Source organism: Budorcas taxicolor, chromosome 20 (genome assembly GCF_023091745.1).
Source record: "Budorcas taxicolor isolate Tak-1 chromosome 20, Takin1.1, whole genome shotgun sequence".
NCBI lineage: Eukaryota > Metazoa > Chordata > Mammalia > Artiodactyla > Bovidae > Budorcas > Budorcas taxicolor.
Window position 1 is genome coordinate 59,498,591 of NC_068929.1, and position 22,516 is coordinate 59,521,106.

The 22,516-nt window shown below is 44.1% G+C and overlaps 1 protein-coding gene across 1 annotated transcript in view; it reads left to right on the forward strand.

Annotated features, from left to right (window-relative positions):
• MYO10 (myosin X) overlaps positions 1 to 22,516 on the forward strand; it is a 256,779-nt gene that overhangs the window by 167,065 nt on the left and 67,198 nt on the right. The window contains exon 19 of the mRNA XM_052659151.1: positions 1,974 to 2,054. Coding sequence (XP_052515111.1) covers positions 1,974 to 2,054 — 81 coding nt within the window. The remainder of the gene's footprint in view (positions 1 to 1,973; positions 2,055 to 22,516) is intronic.

Below are 22,516 nucleotides of genomic sequence, written 5' to 3' on the forward strand. Positions count from 1 at the left end.
TTTTACCCCCAGATCCTTACATGAGGGGGAATGGAGGCATGTCAGTCATCAGACCTTTATTAAATTTGCCCTCTGGGAGACTCTCTTTCATGTAGCTACTCAGTTGGATGCCGTGGGGTTGGGGGGTGCTCTGTGAGGTTTGTTGTTTGATGTGTTTGGGGATCAGTTCCACTCACAGTCCCATTGCTGACAGTACTGGCAGGTGTGAGCCTGATAGGATGTAATTTAATAATAGCTTAATAATCACAGCTGCCATTTATTATATACTCTTATGTTACAGTCATGGGGCTAATACCTTTACATATGCGGTCTTGTTCACTTGGCTCATCATCTTAGAAGTATGTATTATTGTCCCCATTTTACAGATGAAGAGGCTGAGGTTTAGAGGAATGGAGGCTTGCTCAGTCCCTCTGAGGACTGAAGCTAGGATTTGAATGGGACTTGAGTCTATCTGACTCTCGACCGTAGGCTCTTATTCATCCAGTGGGGTCATTATGTCGTCTTTTTCTAAGTCAGTGTTGCCTGGAGTTGTCTTGGAAGACTTTGCGATGTTGGTGACTTAAATTGAACTAGGAATCAGGCAATGGAAGAGAATGGGCTGAGCTTCTAGGTAGAGACAAAGGCAGGAGGCAGGGTCCCAAGTCAAGAATGAGTCCTATTCCCAGAGGACTGGACTCCTTGTATGATGATAAATGGATACCAGAGTATGAGGGGCCATGAATTCCAGGACATTCCGTCATCTGTGAGAAATCCTAAGGCTTTCTGAGCACAGAAGTAACGAGTCAATGTAGTGGACAATCCAGTTTATTCAACAGCAAAATTATAAGAAAGAAACAGACAAATTTAGAGACTGAGGGAAATAGACTGAAAAGACATATCAACCAACTGCACTGCATGGATCTAATTATTTGCATTCTGATTTCAAAGAATAAACCATTTAGAAATTATGAAATTTGAGACAGTTGAGTACTTAAAAATGAATCCTGAACTCATTGTACCTTTTCATCTTGATAGTGAGAAATATGTGTTAATTCTTTTCAGGAATGATATTGTGGTTACCTCTGTAACATTTTAAAGTATTTAGCCTTTGGTAATACATACTGAAATATTAAAGGATGAAACAGCACAATGTCTGGGATTTGCTTTTCTGCTAGAAGTGGGTGTGGTGTGTAGAGAGCAGGGAACAGATGAGATGAGATTAGCCAGGAGTTGAAGCTGATGATGGGTACTCCTTACATGCTCTGTCTGCTTTGGTAAATGTTAAAAATTCTTCACAATTAAAAAAAAATAGTTTTAAAGAAAAGACAGCAGTATTACAGGAGATTGATCTGCCTGGTGATTGAAAGATCGTGGTTCAAAGACCAGTGAGAAGCTGTCACTGTGGAAGCTGTCATTTCCATGGAAATAATTAATGAGAAGGAACAACTCCAAAGGAGAGTTGATACTTCTCAGGTTTTCTGTATAAACATTGAAATATCCCAGGGTATTTTTTATTTTTATTTTTTATATTTTTTGCTGGTTAACAGAATAGTGTTTTTTAATGGTATTATATCAAAGAAGTAATAAATGTTTGCATATGTGAAATAATTTCTATGATAATTATAATACCTTTATTTTATTAGAATAACATGATTAAAAATCAAAGGGGCTTCCTTGGTGGCTCAGATGGTAAAAAATCTGCCTGCAATGCAGGAAACCCAGGTTTGATCCCTGGGTCAGTCAGCAAGATCTCCTGGAGAAGGGACTGGCTATCCACTCAAGTATATATCAAAGAAGTAACAAATGAGCTTTGCATATGTGAAATAGTTTCTATGACAACTATAATACTTTTATTAGAGTGACATGATTAAAAATAAAATCACTATCATTCCTCAGGTTTGTGTTTTCTTGTTTCTGATGAGTGCCTAGGGTGCTGAGAAGTTTAAAGACATAGAAAGAGACCAAATCAACCTATACTTTTTTCTTTCTCACAGGACTCCCTGCATTCCTTAATGGCAACGCTAAGCGCCTCTAATCCTTTCTTTGTTCGCTGTATCAAGCCAAACATGCAGAAGGTAAGATTTACGACAGTTCTCCCCTGAGACTGTCTTATTTAAGGCCACTGCTTTCCGGCATGGCTACTTGCTGATTTGATTTCTCCAAAGTTCTTTCATTATAGATGGTTGGATTTGACATTATTATAACATTTAGTGGGGAAGAAAATCCCTTTGTCTTTTGGACCTATTTGCTTTTGAATGATGCCATTACACTTTAGAGAAACCTAGTCTAAAAGGAAACATTTCGAAACCTTCCCATTTTTGCTTTAGCATTGCTTTCAGATTCTTGGGCAAGCTCCAGAATGTGATATATACCTTTTGGAAATGATTGGTGTGTTTTTTGTTTCGATAGATTTCTTTTTCATTTTTTTTTTTCTTTTGCTTTATTGTTAAACATGACAAAGAGTCTGTATTCTATGTAGTAAATAATGGATTTCAGGGACTTTAGTTAGTTGTAACTAATCAGAGGACTCCTGTCATCAAAAGTTTTAGTGTCTCAGCTCTCGGTTTTAGCTTTTTAATGCCATGTCCTAATCAGAAACAGTGTGCATTTTATACAGAGAATCTATCTGAAGAAAGAAAAGAAAATTTGTTGTTTGGTCTCTAAGTTGTGTTCGACTTTTTACAGCCCCATGGGCTGCAGCAGCCAGGCTCCCCTGTCCTTCATTGTCTCTGGAATCTGCTCAAATTCATGTCCATTGAGTCTGTGATACTATCTAACCATCTCATGCTCTGCCACCTCCATCTCCTTTTGTCTTCAATTAAGAAAATTTAGTATTAGGTGAAAAGAGCTGCGAGATTATAATCTGTTTGGTTTGTTACTCTGAGGTGTGATGGGGAGCGTTTGTCGTTTATGTGGCCTAAAGTGACTGAGATTGTGGTTCTGTAGATCTGTGATGACTTACGGTCCATCAGGTCTGGCAGTTGAATTAGTAGCTCGTCTTTTCGTTTTTCAAATTTTTAATAAAATGTGTTAGATTATCACAAAATAACAGCATCTTAACAATACATAGGTGTTTTTTTGGACAGAACGTTGAAAGTTAATGGCTAAAACATAGCTGTGTTCCGTGAAGGACCTTTTGTATAGCCCAGGGAAGCCTGCTCAATGTTCTGTAATAACCTAAATGGGAAAAGAATTTGAAAGAGAGTAGATATATGTATGTGTATTAACTGAATCGCTTTGCTGTACACCTGAAACTAACACAGCATTGTTAATCAACTATGCTCAACATAAAAGTTAGACAGAACCATGTCCCACGTCAGCTGGTTTATATCCCTTTGCTGTGCTTTATGGAGAAGGCAATGGCACCCCACTCCAGTACTCTTGCCTGGAAAATCCCATGGATGGAGGAGCCTGGTGGGCTGCAGTCCAAGGGGTCACTAAAATTCGGACACAACTGAGTGACTTCACTTTTACTTTTCCCTTTCACACATTGGAGAAGGAAATGGCAACCCACTCTAGTGTTCTTGACTAGAGAATCCCAGGGGCGGGGGAACCTGGTGGGCTGCCGTCTATGGGGGTTGCAAAGAGTCGGACACGACTGAAGTGACTTAGCAACAGCAGCAGCTGTGCTTTATAAAGCTTCCCTTGTGGCTCAGCTGGGTAAAGAATCCGCCTCCAGTGCAGGAGACCTGGGTTCGATCTCTGGGTTGGGAAGATCCCCTGGAGAAGGGAAAGGCTGCCCGCTGCAGTATTCTGGCCTGGAGAATTCCATGGACTGTATAGTCCATGGGGTTGCAAAGGGTCGGACACGACTGAGCGACTTTCACTTTCACGGTTTCTAAAACCCTAATTGGCAGTATCTACACGATGGATAGAGGAGCTTTGTGTTTGCATCTATACTTACAGGAGCTGTTAACCTCTGCCAGTGTTTCTTTCCTCTTTTTACAACAAGGATAACGTTAATAGTGCCATAATTTGGTTTTTTATATATCTTTGAAAAAATAGTTGTTTGGCTGTTTTTTGTCTTAGTTGCAGCTCACAGGATATTCATTGAGGCATGCAGACTCTCAGTTGAGGCACGTGTGCAGGGATCTAGTTACCTAACCAGGGACGGAACCCAGGTCCCCTGCACCAGGAGCACAGAGTCTTACCCACTGGACCACCAAGGAAGTCCCAATAATACCGTAATTTGAACCTACATGTTTGTCCCAAATTTAAGGCCATGGGTATTGAGATACAATGTACAGCTTTTTTGGCAAACCACAGTCTAATTGGGAACTTTTTCTCTTTTCTTAGTAATGTAGTAATTGTGCAGTTTTACAGCCGTTGGCATCTTAGAGTCAATGAAATGAGGGGGCCTGGCCTTGCCAGGCCTTATTTATAAGGATAGAAATTTTAACTTTAAAACCTTGGTCCTCCGTGATTTTGTTTTCCCTCTTGGATGGCATGGAGTTAGTTTTTTTCTGTAAATTGTAATCACTTTTGAAATTAGGCCTGTTTGAAAGCACTTCATTCAGAATGTTGAAGAAACTGCCTCTTTTTAATGTTCAGTTTTCCTTACTGAGATTTGGTTGTGTCTAATTGCTTTCATGTTTGCATTAAAAAAAAAAAAAGAGCCAATCCAGCTTCCGGTTCTATTTCTCTTGGCTCACAACCCTTCCTACCTCCTGACCTATGGCAGGCACTAATTAATAACCCACCAGGAGATGGACAGGACTGTCAAAGACTTTGAAAACACATCTCGGTACCATTTTAAAGGCACCCAGCAAGTCAGACAGGAGAACTGAGTTGTTTCAGTCCTAGGATGTAGGTGTGATACCAAGTGTGAAGGGTCTAATTAGACTATGGGAAAGGTAAATTATGACTCACTTAGCCTGGTGGCTTAGAAGGTAAAGTGTCTGCCTGCAATGCGGGAGACCCGGGTTCGATCCCTGGGTCGGGAAGATCCTCTGGAGAAAGAAATGGCAACTCACTCCAGTATTCTTGCCTGGAAAATCTCATGGATGGAGCCTGGTAGGCTACAGTCCATGGGGTCGCAAAGAGTCAGACACGACTGAGCGACTTCACTTCTTCTTCACTTCTTAGCATTTGTTTAGTTCCATTGGACATGTTGGAGTGCTCCTGGTGATGATGTAGGAAATGTATGTAAACAACCTTCATTTGTAGTTTCTTATGACTTTTGTCCAAAGGTGAATGCTTCTGGAAATGTCACAGGGAAAATCTTGTTTGTCTCTGCCCAGTCATGGGGAGTGTGTGTTTCCAGGCTTCATCTCATACCTTTCTCAAGTCAGACATTCATCAGGGGGCCTTGAGAGGATGTATTATTTTTTGGCCATATCCCCTGGCATGAGGGCTCTTCGTTCCCTCTCCAGGGGTGGCACCTGTGCCCCCTGCAGTAGGAGCGTGGAGTCCTAACCACTTGACCACCAGAGACGTCTTGGGGATGTATTTAAAAATGTATGTATGTGGAGCTGTTTTGTACATCATTCAGGAACATAGATCACGGGTTTTGGCAGCTTCTAAAGGTTCCTTTTGGCAATTCTGTGGCCCGAGAGGGGGTGAGAACAATGGCTGTAAAGTCTGTGGCCTCAGGAAGAGTAGGGGAGCTGCCTGATGCTTTTAGGGACCTGTGCAACACATCCGAGGCTCCCGGCGAGCACGCATACACGGCTTGAGGGCCCCAGGCCTGTGTTACAGGCTGCGTCCTCTCCTTGGCAAGAGTGTGACACTCAGGATGGAGACTTGGCCTGAAGCGTCTAGAAATCCTCTTTGGGGAATATTATGGGTTTTCATTATTGGAGATTTTTATGTCTTGCTTTGAAAAAACTGGTGTAAAAAAGTCTTGTGTGTCTGTGCTCAGTTGTGTCCGCCTCTTTGCGACTCCGTGGGCTGTGCCCGCCAGGCTCCTCTGTGCGTGGGCTCTCCCAGGCAAGAATGCTGGAGTGGGCTGCCATTTCCTCCTCCAGGGGATCTTCCCGACTCAGGGAGCAAACCTGCGTCACCTGCATTGCAAGCAGATTCTTTATCACTGAGCCACCTGGGAAGCCCATGTGTTTTGCTTTGAAAAGCTGGTGTAAGCAGGGAGAATATAACTGACTTGCTGGAACAGTTTTGTCAGTTCCGCTATAATAGTCTGTGGGCCTTTGTTGTGAATGATTTGGAGCTAACCTTGGGTATTGTATAGAAGGCACTTCGCTAACGTCACTGGGAAGTCCTCCTGGCACTAAGTTATGAAGAAAATAAAGGCATACCTCTTGGTAGGGGCTGGCCTGCAGCCAGTTCTTTGCCTCAGAAGACACTGGGGAGTGCAGTCCTCCTGTCAGCTTAGAATCTTCAGTTTATGGAGGGCAGGCTTCTCCGTCAGACAGTTTTCAATTGGTGATGTGACCGTGTAGCCTTTTCCTATTGTGATTTGCTTGTTGTTGTTCAGTTGCTCAGTCGTGTTCTACTCTTTGCGACCCCACGGACTGCAGCACACCAGGCTTCCCTGTCCAGCACCAACTCCCAGAGCTTGCTCAAAATCATGTCGATCGAGTCAGTGATGCCATCCAACCATCTCATCCTCTGTCATCCCCTTCTCGTGCCCTCAATCTTTCCCAGCATCAGGGTCTTTTTCAATGAGTCGGTTCATCAGGTGACAAGAGTATTGGAGTTTCAGCTTCAGCATTAGTCCTTCCAATGAATAGGATTGATCTCCTTTAGGATGGACTGGTTGGATCTCCTTGCAGTCCAAAGGACTCTCAACAGTCTTCTCCAACACCACAGTTCAAAAGCATCAATTTTTTGGTGCTCAGCTTTCTTTATAGTCCAACTCTCACATCCATACCTGACCACTGGGAAAACCTTGGCTTTGACTAGACGGACCTTTGTGATTTGCTTAGGCAGTAGTAGTTTCTGGCCAGATGTGTCCAGACCAACCCCAGGAGATATCAGTACCAGGAAAAACCTGCTTTGCCTCCTCAGAATTTCTCCCCCAGGGTGTCCTGTGGCCTGTGATCTCTGTCTTCTCTCCTTGCTTGTTGTTTCAGCAAGTAATTTTAGTCAGAAAATTCCATTATTAACATTCCTCAGTTCAGAATTAAAGCAGGGAACAGACGGATAAATATCAGGAGAGCCTTCCCGGGTGTGAGAACTGGTTTTCTGCACTTCGCAGCCCCGAGCGCGAGGCCCACTTGCTGCAGGAGAGGCAGGGTGTGTTCTCACCTGGAGAATTCACAGGACGGTGGAGGCTGGTGGGCTACAGTCCATGAGGTTGCAGAGTCAGAGGCCATGAGCAACTCACTCACTCACTTATTCAGAAAATAGCACTGGGGTAGAGAAGCCAAAGCTTAAAAGGAAGTGTAAAGGACCCAGCTGGCGTTCCTCACTCTTCTTCTGTCTTTTGATGTGAAGAGCTCTTGGGTTCTAGGCAGAAGTATCTTTGATTCCTGTAGGGTCACCTAAAGTTTTAACCCCGCATAACCGTATCCTCAAAGATTCTATCAGGTCTGCTCTAAAAAGGCAGGATATGGGTCAACTGAATGGCCCTGACCCTGCGGGCCTCTGGGGGGAAGCTTCTAGCAGAGGTGGCTGCGTGGAGTCAGGTTTTTCTAAGGGAAGAGGGGTGTCCACGCCAAGGGGAGCGCTGGAGCAGGCGTCCCAGGAGGGAAGCCCTGCAGGCTGTGAGTTGGACTGCAGCCATGTTTGCTGGAAAATGGAACATCCATTAGGACAGCGGATCTGGACACACAGGGCCGGCCTGGCTGGGATGGCCTTGTCTTAAAGCACCGTCTCCAGGCTCCGAGATAGGAGGACGGCCCAACCGTCTCACACCGAAGTCTTCTTCTAGAGGCTTCAGAGGACGCCAGTTTTTCCCCTTAAGTGAGTCCTGCTGACCTGTGTCCCTCTCTTCATGCAGCCACTGGTCCCTCTTTAAGACAACACTCAGGACCACACATGAACTGAGAGTGCCATGTAGTGTTACGGAAACTGGAGCCTTTTGTTTCCAGAGGCATCGTGATTTGATGAACGGCTTCATGAATCCGGCACATTTAGTCATAGGGATTCATGTTTGTGTGGTCCCCAGGAATGCTGCCTACTGTATTTTTCCTTAGGTTTTTTTGTGTGTTTTAACAGAGTCCACATATGAGAAAGTTCTGATACTATATAGTGCATTTCCTACCTTGACTGTTCTGTCCTGTCTTATTCTTTCTAGATCTTTTCCCCTCTCATTTTACTCATCTTGTTTCTCACGAGCCTTTCTGAGTTTATTCCAGTGACCCTTACATTCCTTTTTAGGCTTTGGTTACTCTACGCCAGTGCTGTTTTCTCAGTAAGTGAGTGAGTTAGTCGCTCAGTCGTGTCCGACTCTGGACTGTAGCCCGCTAGGCTCCTCTGTCCATGGAGTTAATTCTCCAGGCAAGAATACTGGAGTAGGTACTCATTCCTTTCTCCAGGGATTCCTCCTGACCCAGGGATTGAACCCAAGTCTCCTGCATTGCAGGCAGATTCTTTATCTGAGCCACCAGGGAAGCCCTGGCTGGCTTATTTTCTGAATAAGGTATTCCATAAATACAAAAGATCTTGACCGTGTACAGCTTTGCTGGCTGTATCTTCCATCTTTGCACCCTGCTGTGTAGCCCAGTCCACATCCAGCCCTCATGTGTGCTCAGTAAATGCTGAATTGCATTGCTCGTCAAAGGGCACCATGATGATGCTCATGGTGTGTGAATACTTGACTTTGCCAGAGATAGACTTATGCACCATCTTTGATTCTTACTGCGGTAGGTTCCATTCTAGTTTAGTTATTTCTGGTCTGTTTTTTTGCTGGATCATCTTTGATTTCTGCAGTCGGAAGTTACCCTGGGGTTAGACCAGTAGGTCAGTATTACAGTGATGTTCTTACTATGATTTATCCTTTCTGTATTAATATGCTATCTTTCTCTCTCCCAGATGACCCCTTCTCAGATGCAATGTCCCCTGTCCCTAGGATCTGGAGCCCTTTTGAAAGAGCCAATCACAGCACAGGAGACTCATTCACAAATATTGAGAGTTAGGCTTGCTGCTTCATACGCAGACACTCAAATTCTTAAGTGCGATTCCCCTAGGGAATGTGTTCTCTGCCAGGATTTGGTGAGGAGGTTTGGGTCTACAAACCTGCTGGATAACAAGAGTTGAACCTGAAAGGTTAAACGCTGTATTTTAGCATTTTGATTGAACTTTCTAGAATTTGGGCTTCCCTTGTGGCTCAGCTGGTAAAGAATCCACCTGCAGTGTGGAATCCCTGGGTTAGGAAGATCCCCTGGAGAAGGGAAAGGCTACCCACTCCAGTATTCTGGCCTGGAAAATTCCATGGATTCTATAGTCATTGGGGTTGCAAAGAGTCGGACACAACTGAGAGACTTTCACTTTTCACTTTCTAGAATTATACATCATCCAGTTCAAACATTATCTATTACGGTATTTTATTGACTCAAAGATTCCCATGGTTGTAAAGGCACCATTATTTATACATCATTCTAAAAGCAGAAGCTGTTCCTAAGCCACTTAGCCAGAGCACCATGCTGTCCTGTCTCCAGGCACTTGCTTTTTGCTTTGCAAGGGGGGTCCTTGAAATGGTCGATGAAATGGGGATCGTTCGTCCACCACAGATCCTTGCTCTGCTGGTAAGAATTACACCTTGTCGCTCCATTTCCAGGCCTTTCTGCCGATAAAATGACTTTCCATTTCTTTGATGACTTTAAAGAGGAATATTTAGGCTACATTTAAAGGCCAGCTGGAGTCAGTGCAAGTAGTTCCAACAGTGCCTGTGCTTTTCAAAGACAGTGAAAAGCTGTGATGAAATCCATGCACATGCGGGTATGGAATTGCATCATGATGGCTGTTCGGACGTCAGCAAGCCATGGACACATTCAGGCGTACGGAGAAAGGAACATGTTTGCATAAAGAATTGATGAAATATGATCTGTTTGTCCCCTTTAAATGATACACCAAAGGATCCGCCTCCCTTTTCCTAAACTAATCCTCAGGAATGGATAATTTACTCTTTGTTTACACCTAAAGGGACCCTGTTTTCTTTTCTTTCTTTTTATGCCCTTACTATTTATGAGAAAGGTCTTCACTCATACTGAAAGAAATCTGCACTTCTTTATCTTCCATTTGCTGATTTTTATCCAGTCACTTGAGATGAAAGTAAAATGGCAAATATTTATTCATATGGGTATGTCAAATATTTTAAGCTCTGAATAAGTATACATTTTTCCTGGTCTAGTTACCAGCCGCCTGCAAGAAATGTTATCTTAGAATTTTCCATCGCACATCCGTACATCAAACTGCAGTATCTCTAGGCTTTTGAGGACAGCTGGGTTTGGTAGAGCTTCGCCTTATTCCTAACTCTGCTTGTGTCTTTCACGCCTCTGCTTTTCCTGTTCTTTTCAGTGCAGCTGTTTTCCCACGGCTGCTCTTACCTCTGCCCCACATGTCCCCAGCTGTCCTCTGCGTGCTCCCGGGTCACCCATGGAACCTGGGTGACTAGGTCATTCATTCATGCACCGCTCCAAGGGCACAGGCGGCTCTTCTCCACTGCTGCTGAGACACGGGGTGCAAGGTGCCCTGGGTCTGGGCAGTTCTGAAAGCCCGAGGCCCCACCCATTTGGGAAGGTGGTTGCGCAGCCAGCCAGATGCAGAGGCCCCTAAAGCACTGGAGTGGAATTGATATAAGACAAAGGTGTGTGTGCCTGGTCCGTCCAGCCTCTTATCACCAAGCAGTCGTATGGCCTTGGGGTTGTTGCCTACTCTCCCATTGTGCATAGTGAAGGTGCCTGCTGAGCCCGCCAGGCTCCTCTGTCCATGGGATCCTCCAGGCAAGAATACTGGAGTGGGTTGCCATTCCCTTCTCCAGGCGATCTTCCCAACCCAGGGATCGAACCGGGGTCTCCCACTTTGCAGGCGGATTCTTGACTGTCTGAGCCGCCAGGGAAGCCTCACTTATGAGAGCAGCTGTGGGTATTAAATGAGGTAACAGGGACATGAAACAGCTACACTTCAGTGTGTAACAGTCCATAGTTGCACTTCATGTGTGGGGTGAAAAACATGCTCCTTTCATCCTCACAAGTTTAACCCCCAGTTTAAGCTGAATCAAGGAAAATCTCAGACTCTGTCCAGACCTCCTCCTTTCGGAGTTTAGTTTTAAATAGAATACTTTTGGAAGATTGTTGTAACTAGCTTCTTAATCTTTTTTTTTTTTAATTTCCGTTTAGCCTTTGACATGGTTATGGATGAACATTTTAATTTCTTTTTTTTTTTTAAAGGAACACATTTGAGTCAGTTGTAGTGAGATGGATGAACCTAGAGCCTCTTACAGAGAGTGAAGTACGTCAGAAAGAGAAAAAAAATATCGTATATTAACCCAAATACATGGAATCAAGGAAAATGGTACTGATGAACCTATTTGCAGGGCAGGAATAGAGACACAGACATAGAGCACAGGGTTTTGGACCCAGCAGGGAAAGGAGAGGGTGGGAGGAGTTGGGAGAGTAACATTGACACGTATACATGTACATTATCATGTGTAAAATAGACAGCTAATAGGAAATTGCTCTTTAACACAGGGAGCTCAATGGGGCGCTCTGTGACAACCTAGAGGGGTGGGATGGGGAGGGTGGGGCGAGGTCCAAGAGGGTGGGGACATACGTACACCTGTGGCTGATTGACACTGATGTGTGGCAGAAGCCAGCTCAGTATTGTAAGGCAGTTATCCTCCAGTTGAAACTTGGGGCTTCCCTAGTGGGTCAGACAGTAAAGAATCTGCCTGCAATGTGGGAGACCTGGGTTTGATTCCTAGCTCAGAAAGATCCCTTGGAGAAGCAATATTCTTGCCTGGAGAATCCCATGGACAGAGGAGCCTGTGGACTCTGGGGTCACAGAGAGTTGGACATGACTGAGCACCAACATCCTCCAATTAAAAATAAATTAAAAAATGAATAAACCTTATTTTTTAGAATATTTTAAAATTTTTCAGGAAATCTGAGCATAGCATAGAGAGAGTTCCCATATTACTCTCCCCTCCAACACACAGACACACACACAATTTCCCCTGTTAGGCACCTCTTACGTTAGTGTACATTTGTTACCATTAGTGAACCAATATGGATCCATTATTATTGGAATGGAAAATTATCATTAAAGTTCACTGTGTTGTAGATTCTTTGAGTTTTGACAAAGGCGTACCATCGTGATGTGTCAAAATATTAATGTTCATCATCTGTTTACAACCTGCTGAGCACTTTTTCAGGTAATATTTTATAAGAATAGGATAGTTTCGATTGCCTGGCCAAGTGATAAAGATTGAGAATGAAGTTTCTGTGGTGCACAATCTGATTGATAGTGCTTTACAGTTGTTGAGTCCCTCAGTTGTATCTGACTCTTGCTACCCCACGGACTGTAGCCTCCTAGGCTCCTCTGTCCATGGGATTCTCCAGGCAAGAATACTGGAGTGGGTTGCCATTTCCTTCTCCAGGGGATCTCCTGACCCAGGGATCGAACCCACATCTCCTGCATTGTGGGCGGGCTCTTTACCACTGAGCCACTGCTTTATTGAGGAGAGACTAAATGAAAAAATGGAGACACAGAGAGAGCAAAGGAGAATCCAGGAGCCAGGATTTTTTTTTAGAACTGTCTGGATTATCAGACTGACTCCGCCCTACATTCACTTAGTCTTGCAGCCTTTCTCTGCATCCATACTGGACAAAGCCCTCTTGGAAGCAGTAACCTTCCAGAACTCTTCCTGTCGTTCTGATTGCGACTCCTGTCACGTCTTCTCCTGGAACCAGAGCACTCATCGCCTACAACTCTGATTTTTGAGAACATCACCTAACCACAGTCTAAGAAAAGACAGCTCTACCTTTTCAGGAAATTTTAGCAGGGGAAGCCTTAAAGCTATCATTCTTCTCCCTAAACAAAACAATCCCACTAAACCCCTCAGTGGTCACTTGAATCCTGTTTACTGAGTTGTCATGGCAACTATTCAGGAGCCAAATGCAAAGACCAGGATAAATAGCCATAAATGAAGCGGGGCTCAAGGGAGGGCTGCTGTTCTCAGGGTGGAGTTTCCAAGGTCACCACTAAATTGTGGCGTTTTGTCCCGGGACATTTTTTTTTTCTTTTTAATATTAATCATCTTTGAAAAGTCAGACTTTCTGGACCTTCCTAATGTCTCCGCACACGTGTTGGCGCATAGAAGGTGATTCGTTTGCTTCTATGGTTGAAAGTCTCTTGGGCAGTCGCTCTCCCTCCCCAGCCTCGCCAGGCTGGACTTCTTTCAGTAAAATCAGGAATTAAACAAGCAGGGCCGAAGACACCACATAAAAGACTGCGAACAGCAGCGAGCTGAAGAAAGCCCGTTTTTGTGTCTGTGGGCTCAGATGCTTGCAGCCCGGACTGCTAAAGATGCAGCCATTTACAGTGGACAAAAGCTGAAGGGGGCAAAAGAGACCCAAGGTAGGGTTTTTTTCTCTTTATTTGCACCGTTTAAAAGTTTCACAATGATCGCAGTACTGAAATTTTTGTATGGAGGACTTTTTCAAGCCTGAGGAAAACAGGGTTTTTGCTGTTTTCCTCAGGTTTCCCTGAGCAGCAGAAGTGTTTAATTTCTAAACAAATGGGTAAGTGCTGATTTTGATTGTATAAGCAAGTCTGAACTACTGTTGCTGTGTAAAAACAAAAGACTTAACCACGTGGATAAGGCATTAGTGATGCAATGTATTTTGTTTATGGAATTCATCTTTTATAGGAAAAAAAAATCATTTGTCTTATTAGGTCGCTCTGGGAAATGGTGAGGGGAGGGTTTCTTTTGTTTGAATTTGTGATGTCAAAGAAGTTCCCTTTGGAAGAGTATATGCTATAGTTCTGGGGCATTTTCTTGCCCTGTGCTTTATATCAACCTTTAAAGAAATGGGCACAAGAATCAGCATCTTTCTAAGTTGGATTATAAACCGGTTGGTACACAAGGATGGGACTGGGAGAAGTTACGGGAACTGAATGATCATTTGTTAAACATCTTGTGCTTGTTTCATGCAAGCCTGAACTTGCTGATATTTTGCAATCTGCCTGGAGAAACCTGGTGAGACCCACTTTCTTGAGATCCTCTTGTTCCTCGGAGTAGAAGTCCCTAAAGATTTAAAGAACATAATAAAAGAGCGTCTGAAATGCTAATCTCTGCCTCTACTGCCACTTGAATGTGTTTAGCTGATTTCTATTCAGTTGCTAAAAGTGCCCTTTAAGAGAATAAGTGTTTTAAATGTGAAGGTGGGCTTTCATATTAAATTGACTTGCATTTAAAAGAAATGAATAATAATGTGGCTGACTGCCACTTAGCCAAATCTGCCTTCACAGAAATAAATTCCTAGTGCCAACTGAATGCTGAATGTTAGAATGTTTTATTTTTAACCGTGAGTTTTTTCAGTCTTGTGTGTTAGCCGCTATGTTGTGTGCGACCCTGTGGACTGTGGCATGGGAGTCTTTTCTGTCCGTGGAGTTTTCCAGGCAAGAATGCTGAAGTAGGTTGCCATTCCCTTCTCCAGGATATCTTCATGACCCAGAGATTGAACCTGGGTCTCCCGCATTGCAGGCAGATTCTTTACCATTTGAGCCACCATAGGGGAAATTAATTAGATATAACATTGATAACATCATAAGGGAAGGATGAAGGGCCACATGTTTCTGGCTCTTTCATTGTATTGGACTTCTGGGTTTTCTCGCCTGTCTTTCTGTGCTTCAATATGTGGAACCCCAGTTCCAGAATCCTATTGTTTGCAGTGAGAGAATACGTTCCTTGTTGGATGAATACTATTTCACTGTGAAGAGTACCATGGCATGGTGAAGAGCATGTTGGCAAAGGCAGCCCAACCCACCTGCTCACTTCCCACCTCGAAGGTGCCATCTGCCATAACAGGGTACATGTCTCCCCTGTTCCCACCATGCCAGAGAGCCATGCCACCTCCCTGCAGCCCTCAGGAAAGTGAGTGATAGTTGCTCAGTCATGCCTGACTCTTTGCAAGCCCATGGACTGTAGCCTGCCAGGCTCCTCTGTCCATGGAATTCTCCAGGCAAGATTACTGGAGTGGATTGCCATTTCTTTCTCCAGGATCTTCCCGACCCAGGGATCCTGCATTGCAGGAGCATCTTTACCATCTGAGCCACAGTGTTTGAGCCAGTCCAAGACATAGGCAGTCAGTCAGTCATAGGCAGGCTGAGTGGCTCTGCATTAGCAGTTTCACGAGCAGCCTCCTTAATGTGTGATTTCTGTTTGTGACTTTGTTGTAAAGCCCACCCTGCTCACCCAGCATCTGGATGAAGGATTCTAAAAGCTGTGTTTCTCCTCCGCAACCTTAGAGCAAAGGGTCCAGGTTTTGGAGCCCAGAGGGTGGGCGCGGGGGGCTGATTGCAGTGTGGTGCCTAGGCTCAGAGTCTAGTGTCCCTGGGTTTTCTCAAAGACTTGGAGAAAGCTCGGTCTGCCACCTTCTCTCCTCAGCACTTCCCTGTGCGGGCCTTTGACCCTGGGGAGTTTCCTGTTTTCCTTCCTCAGGCCAATTTTTTTCCTGATACTCAAAAATACTACTGCCATGAAGAGTAGCTATAATAAAACCATTATCACAGTAGTCACTAGGTTTTTCTTCCACCCCTCTCCAATACAAAGGCCATACTTATTGAATATAAAATATTGGAAACAATACAGAATCCCCCCCCAAAAAATCTTTACATTTACCTGTAATTTTACTACCAAGAGACAATCCTGCTTACATTTTGTTGTATGCGTAGCTTTTCCTTTAAACTGGGATCATCAGTTCAGTTCTGTTCAGTCGCTCAGTCGTGTCTGACTCTTTGCGACCCCATGAATTGCAGCCCGCCAGGCCTCCCTGTCCATCACCATCTCCCAGAGTTCACTCAGACTCACGTCCATCGAGTCCGTGATGCCATCCAGCCACCACATCCTGGGTCGCCCCCTTCTCCTCCTGCCCCCAATCTCTCCCAGCATCAGAGTTTTTTCCAATGAGTCAACTCTTCGCATGAGGTGGCCAAAGTACTGGAGCTTCAGCTTTAGCATCATTCCTTCCAAAGAAATCCCAGGGCTGATCTCCTTCAGAATGGACTGGTTGGATCTCCTTGCAGTCCAAGGGACTCTCAAGAGCCTTCTCCAACACCACAGTTCAAAACCATCAATTCTTCGGCGCTAAGCCTTCTTCACAGTCCAACTCTCACATCCATACATGACCACAGGAAAAACCATAGCCTTGACTAGATGGACCTTTGTTGGCAAAGTAATGTCTCTGCTTTTGAATATGCTATCTAGGTTGGTCATAACTTTTCTTCAAAGGAGTAAGCGTCTTTTAATTTCATGGCTGCAGTGATTTTGGAGCCCCCCAAAATAAAGTCTGACACTGTTTCTACTGTTTCTCCATCTATTTCCCATGAAGTGATGGGACCAGATGCCATGATCTTGGTTTTCTGAATGTTGAGCTTTAAGCCAACTTTTTCACTCTCCTCTTTCACTTTCATCAGAGGATTTTTAGCTCCTCTTCACTTTCTGCCATAAGGGTGGTGTCATCTGCATATCTGAGGTTATTGATATTTCTCCCGGCAATCTTGATTCCAGCTTGTGTTTCTTCCAGTCCAGCGTTTCTCATGATGTACTCTGCATAGAAGTTAAATAAGCAGGGTGACAATATACAGCCTTGACGTACTCCTTTTCCTATTTGGAACCAGTCTGTTGTTCCATGTCCAGTTCTAACTGTTGCTTCCTGACCTGCATACAGATTTCTCAAGAGGCAGGTCAGGTGGTCTGGTATTCCCATCTCTTTCAGAATTTTCCACAGTTTCTTGTGATCCACACAGTCAGAGGCTTTGGCATAGTCCATAAAGCAGAAATAGATGTTTTTCTGGAACTCTCTTGCTTTTTCGATGATCCAGCGGATATTGGCAATTTGATCTCTGGTTCCTCTGCCTTCTCTAAAACCAGCTTGAACATCAGAGAGTTCACGGTTCACATATTGCTGAAGCCTGGCTTGGAGAATTTTGAGCATGACTTTACTAGCATGTGAGATGAGTGCAATTGTGCGGTAGTTTGAGCATTCTTTTGCATTGCCTTTCTTTGGGATTGGAATGAAAACTGACCTTTTCCAGTCCTGTGGCCACTGCTGAGTTTTCCAAATTTGCTGGCATATTGAGTGCAGCACTTTCACAGCATCATCTTCCAGGATTTGAAACAGCTCAACTGGAATTCCATCACCTCCACTAGCTTTGTTCGTAGTGATGCTTTCTAAGGCCCACTTGACTTCACATTCCAAGATGTCTGGGAAAGATGGGCTCGATAAAGGACAGAAATGGTCTAACAGAAGCAGAAGATATTAAGAGGTGGCAAGAATACACGGAAGAACTGTACAAAAAAGATCTTCACGACCCAGATAATCATGATGATGTGATCACTAATCTAGAGCCAAACTGGGATCATAGTCAACCTTTTTTTAAACCAGTAGATACTTATTGAAGTTTAGTTGATTTGCTATATTGTGCTAATTTCTGTTGTACTGTATAGTGATTGTTACATATATACATTCTTTTTTAAAAAATTCTTTTTCCATTATTATCACAGGATATTGAATATAGTTCCCTGTGCTATACATTTACAGTAGGATCTTGTTTATCCATTTTACGTGTAAAAGTTGACATCTGCTAACGCCAGCCTCCCGCTCATTGCCTCCCTTGACCCCCTCTCCCTCGGCAAACACCTGTCTGTTCTCTGGGTCTGTGAGTCTGTGTCTGTTGTGTAGATGGGTTCGTTTGTGCCGTGCTTTCGACTCCACATGTAAGTGATAACATCTGGCATTTGTCTGTTTCTGCACTTTCGCGTGATCATCTCCGGTTGCATCCACGTTGCTGCAGGTGGCAGCATTTCCTTCTTTTGTGTGGCTGAGTAGTCTTTCGTTGTATATATATACCACATCTTTATCCGTTCACCTGTCGACATGGAGATTGTTTCTGTGTCTCGGCTATTGTGAATAGTGCTGCTATGAACATAGGGGGTGCATAAATCTTTTTGAATTATAGTTTTATCTGGATATGGTGGCTTAGATTGTAAAGAATCTGCCCCACAGTGTGGGAGACCTAGGTTCAATCCCTGGGTCGGGAAGATGGTTCTTGCCTGGAAAATCCCATGATTGGAGGAGCCTGGCAGGCTAGTCCATGGGGTCAAAAAGAGCTGGACATGACTGAGCAACTTCACTTTGTCTGGATATATATCCAGGATTGGAATTGCTAGATCATATGGTAACTTTGTTTTTAGTAACTTACTTTTTTTATTAATATATCTTAAAACATTCCTGTGCTTTTTTTCCATGATGATATAATTATCAGTGGTGTTGCTTTAAGTCAAATTTCTATTGTTGGATTATTTCCTTTATTTCTTGTTGTAAACAGTGCTGCTTAGTATATTATCCACATGTGTGTAAATACTTGTGTTCATTTAAGACTGTTTCCTTAAGGTAAATTGTCAGAAGTTTATATGCTAAAATGAGAGTCTGCACATTGTTAGGCTGTTGGCATATACACACACGGGCAACATGCCTTTCATTAAGGCCAACAACCCAAAAAGTTTTTGCAGAGTATAATAATGGATTTAGAGCTTTAATATGTAAAGAGCCCTCACCAATTAATAAGAAAATAATAAATATTTTAGCAGAAAAATGAGTAAAACACATGAGCAAGCAATTTGCAAAAGTTATAATACAAATGGGAAATAACCTGACAACCTCAATAGTATCATCAGAGAAGTAAAACATAAAATAGTGAGATAACATTGCTGATGTGAAGACTGGATGAGTTTTTGGTTTTCTGTTATCAGTAACACATCCCAGAGACTGTGACTATTTGAGAACACTCGCATTCATGTACTTTGCTGCTGGAAGTTTAAATTGTTGCAGGCTTTCTGAAGAACAGTCTCACCTTGTTGTCTTGATTTAACATTTTCTTGCTTCTCTCGAGACCATAGTCCATCCTTTTTCCTCTGTTGGGCTGTAAAGAGTTCCTTCTCCTTGGAGCCCATCTCCTGGCTGACACTTTTGATCTCAGGTGGCCTCGGCCTGCAATGGCTTGGAGCGAGGTTTGGGTTCCCAGCCAGGGACTGAGGTCAGGTTGTGGCAGCGAAAGCACCATATCCTACCCACTAGACCCGTGGTCAGTAACAAGGGCCCTGGCCTTTTGGCTTTGCAGAAAAGAATTCCCACAAAGATGGAAAGTAGTGAAGTAGTAAAATATTTATTAAGAGGAAAAAAGTACGGTACACATGGATAGACACACAGGCAGACTCAGGGAGAGAGTCACTGAGTCCCACCCTTGTCGCAGTTTGAATTACTCTCATGGGACATTTCTTTTGGGTTTCCTTTGGCTGGTCATTTTGATTTGCCTGATTCACAGCCCATGTTTGATATCTCTCAGGATCCTCCCATGTGCGCACGTGCCTCTTTTAGCCAAGATGGATTCTACTGAAAAGGCCTGTGAGTAGCTTAACATCACTCGCCTTTGACCTCCAAGGAGCCTTTCTGCACATGTGTGATCAGGGAAGTCTCTTACTTCGAGATTGAGAAATTTGCGATTTGGCCAGGGCCCAGCCACCTCTCTTAACTGTCCTATTCTCGTCTTGGAGTTTCATCCACGGGGAATGAATTCCCTGTCACTTCACTCTGGGGATCCCATCTAGTAAGTGTTAGTCGCTCAGTCGTGTCTGATTCTTTGCAACCCCATGGACTGTGGCCCTCCAGGCTCCTCTGTCCGTGGGAATTCCCAGAGAAGAAAACTGGAGTGGATAGCCATTCCCTTTTCTAGGGAATCTTCCTGACCCAGGGATCGAATCCGGGTCTCCTGCATGGCAGGTGGATTCTTTACCATCTGAGCCAGCAGGGAAGACATACTCCTCCTGTATTTAAATATATGTATTTATTTATGTAAAAGAAAGAGGAGGTAGGAATGGATAGGAGCTTCAATTGAGTGGCCTTCTTTTCAGTACTGAAACATTGCTGAAAAGAGTCCATGCACATTTTCTTATTTCCGAGATTCTGCCATCCAGGTTGCCTCTGCCTCTGTCTTGCTGAAAGCTTGCAGGTACAGTTTTTCCCTGCCCTGCCCTCCTAATCCCTACCTCCCACCCCCGTGGCATCACCAGCCACCCCCTCCTTCCTGGCACTTCTCTGACCAAGCCTCTCCCCCTCCCCTCCCCCTCCCGCTTTTAACTGGTTCCCTGGGTGTGGGCTTGGCCAAGGGCCTGCCCTCAACTCCTCACCTGTGCTGTTCCCATAGGAACACTCACTCCTGTCCTGCTCTCAGCCCAGGTGAGTACCTTTCCCTTGTGTTTTTCCAGCCCCCAGCCCCCCCTCTAAGCTTTGGCCTCCTAGTCCAGCTTTGTAACCTACTTTTTTTCCCCTGAGTTGTGCTTCAAAGTTGAAAGGTGTCCATAATTGAATTTCACATCCTTTTCCTTGCACCTCCTTGTTTAAATATTTTTTAATTTATCGGTTTGGGGCAGAGTGTCTCAACCTTGGCACTGTTGACCCAGTTCTCTGCTGGTGGTGGGGTGGAGGTTCTGTCCAGTGCATCTTATAAGGATTTGTAACAACAGCCCTACCTTCTACCCATAGATGCCAGTACCAAACCACTCTCCCCCAAGTGTCCCCCAGAGGGCAGAATTACCCCTGGCTGAAAGTCACTGGGTTAAGATATCAGTGTTGATTATTTCTTGGGCTTTATCCTTATTTTTCCATTGCTCTTAGTAAAAGAAAAAAAAATGACATCCACAATTGAATTTTTATTATAACATGTGTTATGACTTTGGACCTTGTTCTAACTGTTGAATTTATGGTGAAAAGAGTGTTCTTTCACATTTTTCACAGGTATTGAGTCATTAAGTGAAATGTGTATTACTGTTTTCTTTCCTCGTAAGTAGTACTAGAAAATTTTAAATTTGGGTGGAGGTGTGGAGCACCCTGAATATCAGTGTGCCCTAAAGGATTACGTAATTGCTCTGTGCTATCCGCTTGCTCAGATGAATGGCTGTCCTAGTTTCAGCCACTGTGAAAGGATAAAACAGCCCATTAAAGTGCGCCAGATGCTTCGTTTGCCAGTATTTCACTTAAAAGGGGATACTGTTCAGCTTTCGAATTCTGTGATAGACTCAAAGAGTTTGCCTTTATGAAATGACAGTGTCCCTGTTAAAAATGTGGTGAAAATTTCACCAGCGAACAAATGTTTCAGATACCATTTAGTGGTGCTTTTGTAAAAAGTCTTTAGAAACCAGAAGATGAAGTTTGAATACGCACAAGAAGTTTGAGTTCCTGCGATTTCAGCCTTCATGCTTTAGGCACAGGACAGAGGCTTGAATATGAAATCTTTCAGGCATCCCTTGACGTTGTTTTCAACAGAACAGTTTAAATAAAGTGGTAACACATATGAGTAATTATTCTTGTTCAGTCGCTCAGTAGTGTCCGATTCTTTGTGATCCCATGGACTGCAGCATGCCAGGCTTCCCTGTCCTCCTCCGTCTCCCGAAGTTTGCTCAAACACGTGTCCGTTGATGATGCCATATAAGTAGATGATGATTTAAATAAGGTCATTACACTACAGAAGTAGAGGACTGAGGCCAATTGTGCTGATCCAGTGAAATCAACCCCAGATGTACAGAATCTTTAATATGTTGATTGTGGCTTGAGAAATTACAGAAGGGAAATTAGCCTGGCTTGGCTTCTTTTTCTTTCTCTTTTCCTTTTGTTGATTTTGGTATTAACTCTGAAAAGTTGGCCTCCGTGTTTGATTCCATGCCTTCATTACATTGATTCCAGTGAAGCGTGGACTGTTCAGTTTACACTGAGCTGCGGGTGCACATGGAGGCACCCTGGAGAGCCTTCTGCTTGGAGGTGCCTTGCAGATTAGGAAAATGAGTCCTGAGTGGAGGTGGAAGGGCAGGTCAGACCTGGTGGTGATGTCACGTGATTTGGATTTCCAGGGTTCAGACCTAGCCTGTTAGTGCCGGGGTTTGGGATCAGATGTACGAAACACTGCAAATCTCAGTGCCGCTGACCAGCTCTCAGGCCAGCGATGGTCTGTCGCCTCGTTGCATCAGCACACGGTCCAGTCCCGCTCAGGAGCGCTGGTTGCATTTGCAGCTGTGCTGGGCCATTTCCTGGTTCACACAGGCTTGGGGCTCTGCCAGTGTCGACTGAGTTAAAGCCTTTCCCTTCTCATGCCTGATCCAAAAAAAAAAAAAGAAAAAGAAGTACAATACAATTGCCACTTGTTCTGCATTACTCACCTTGCCTGCCCAGAGCACATCCACTCTCCCTGTTACAACATGTTGGCATGAAGTATTGAAACAGTTGAGAAAGCGGTTTGGGAATATTCAAAGGGCCTTCAGCAACTGGCGAGGGTGTGCAGGCTTTTCTCTCCTGGGTTCTGCTTTGAGCCTAAAACCCAGATTGCACTCTGTTGAGTGCCGCGCGGTCGGTAAACTGTAGAGCTG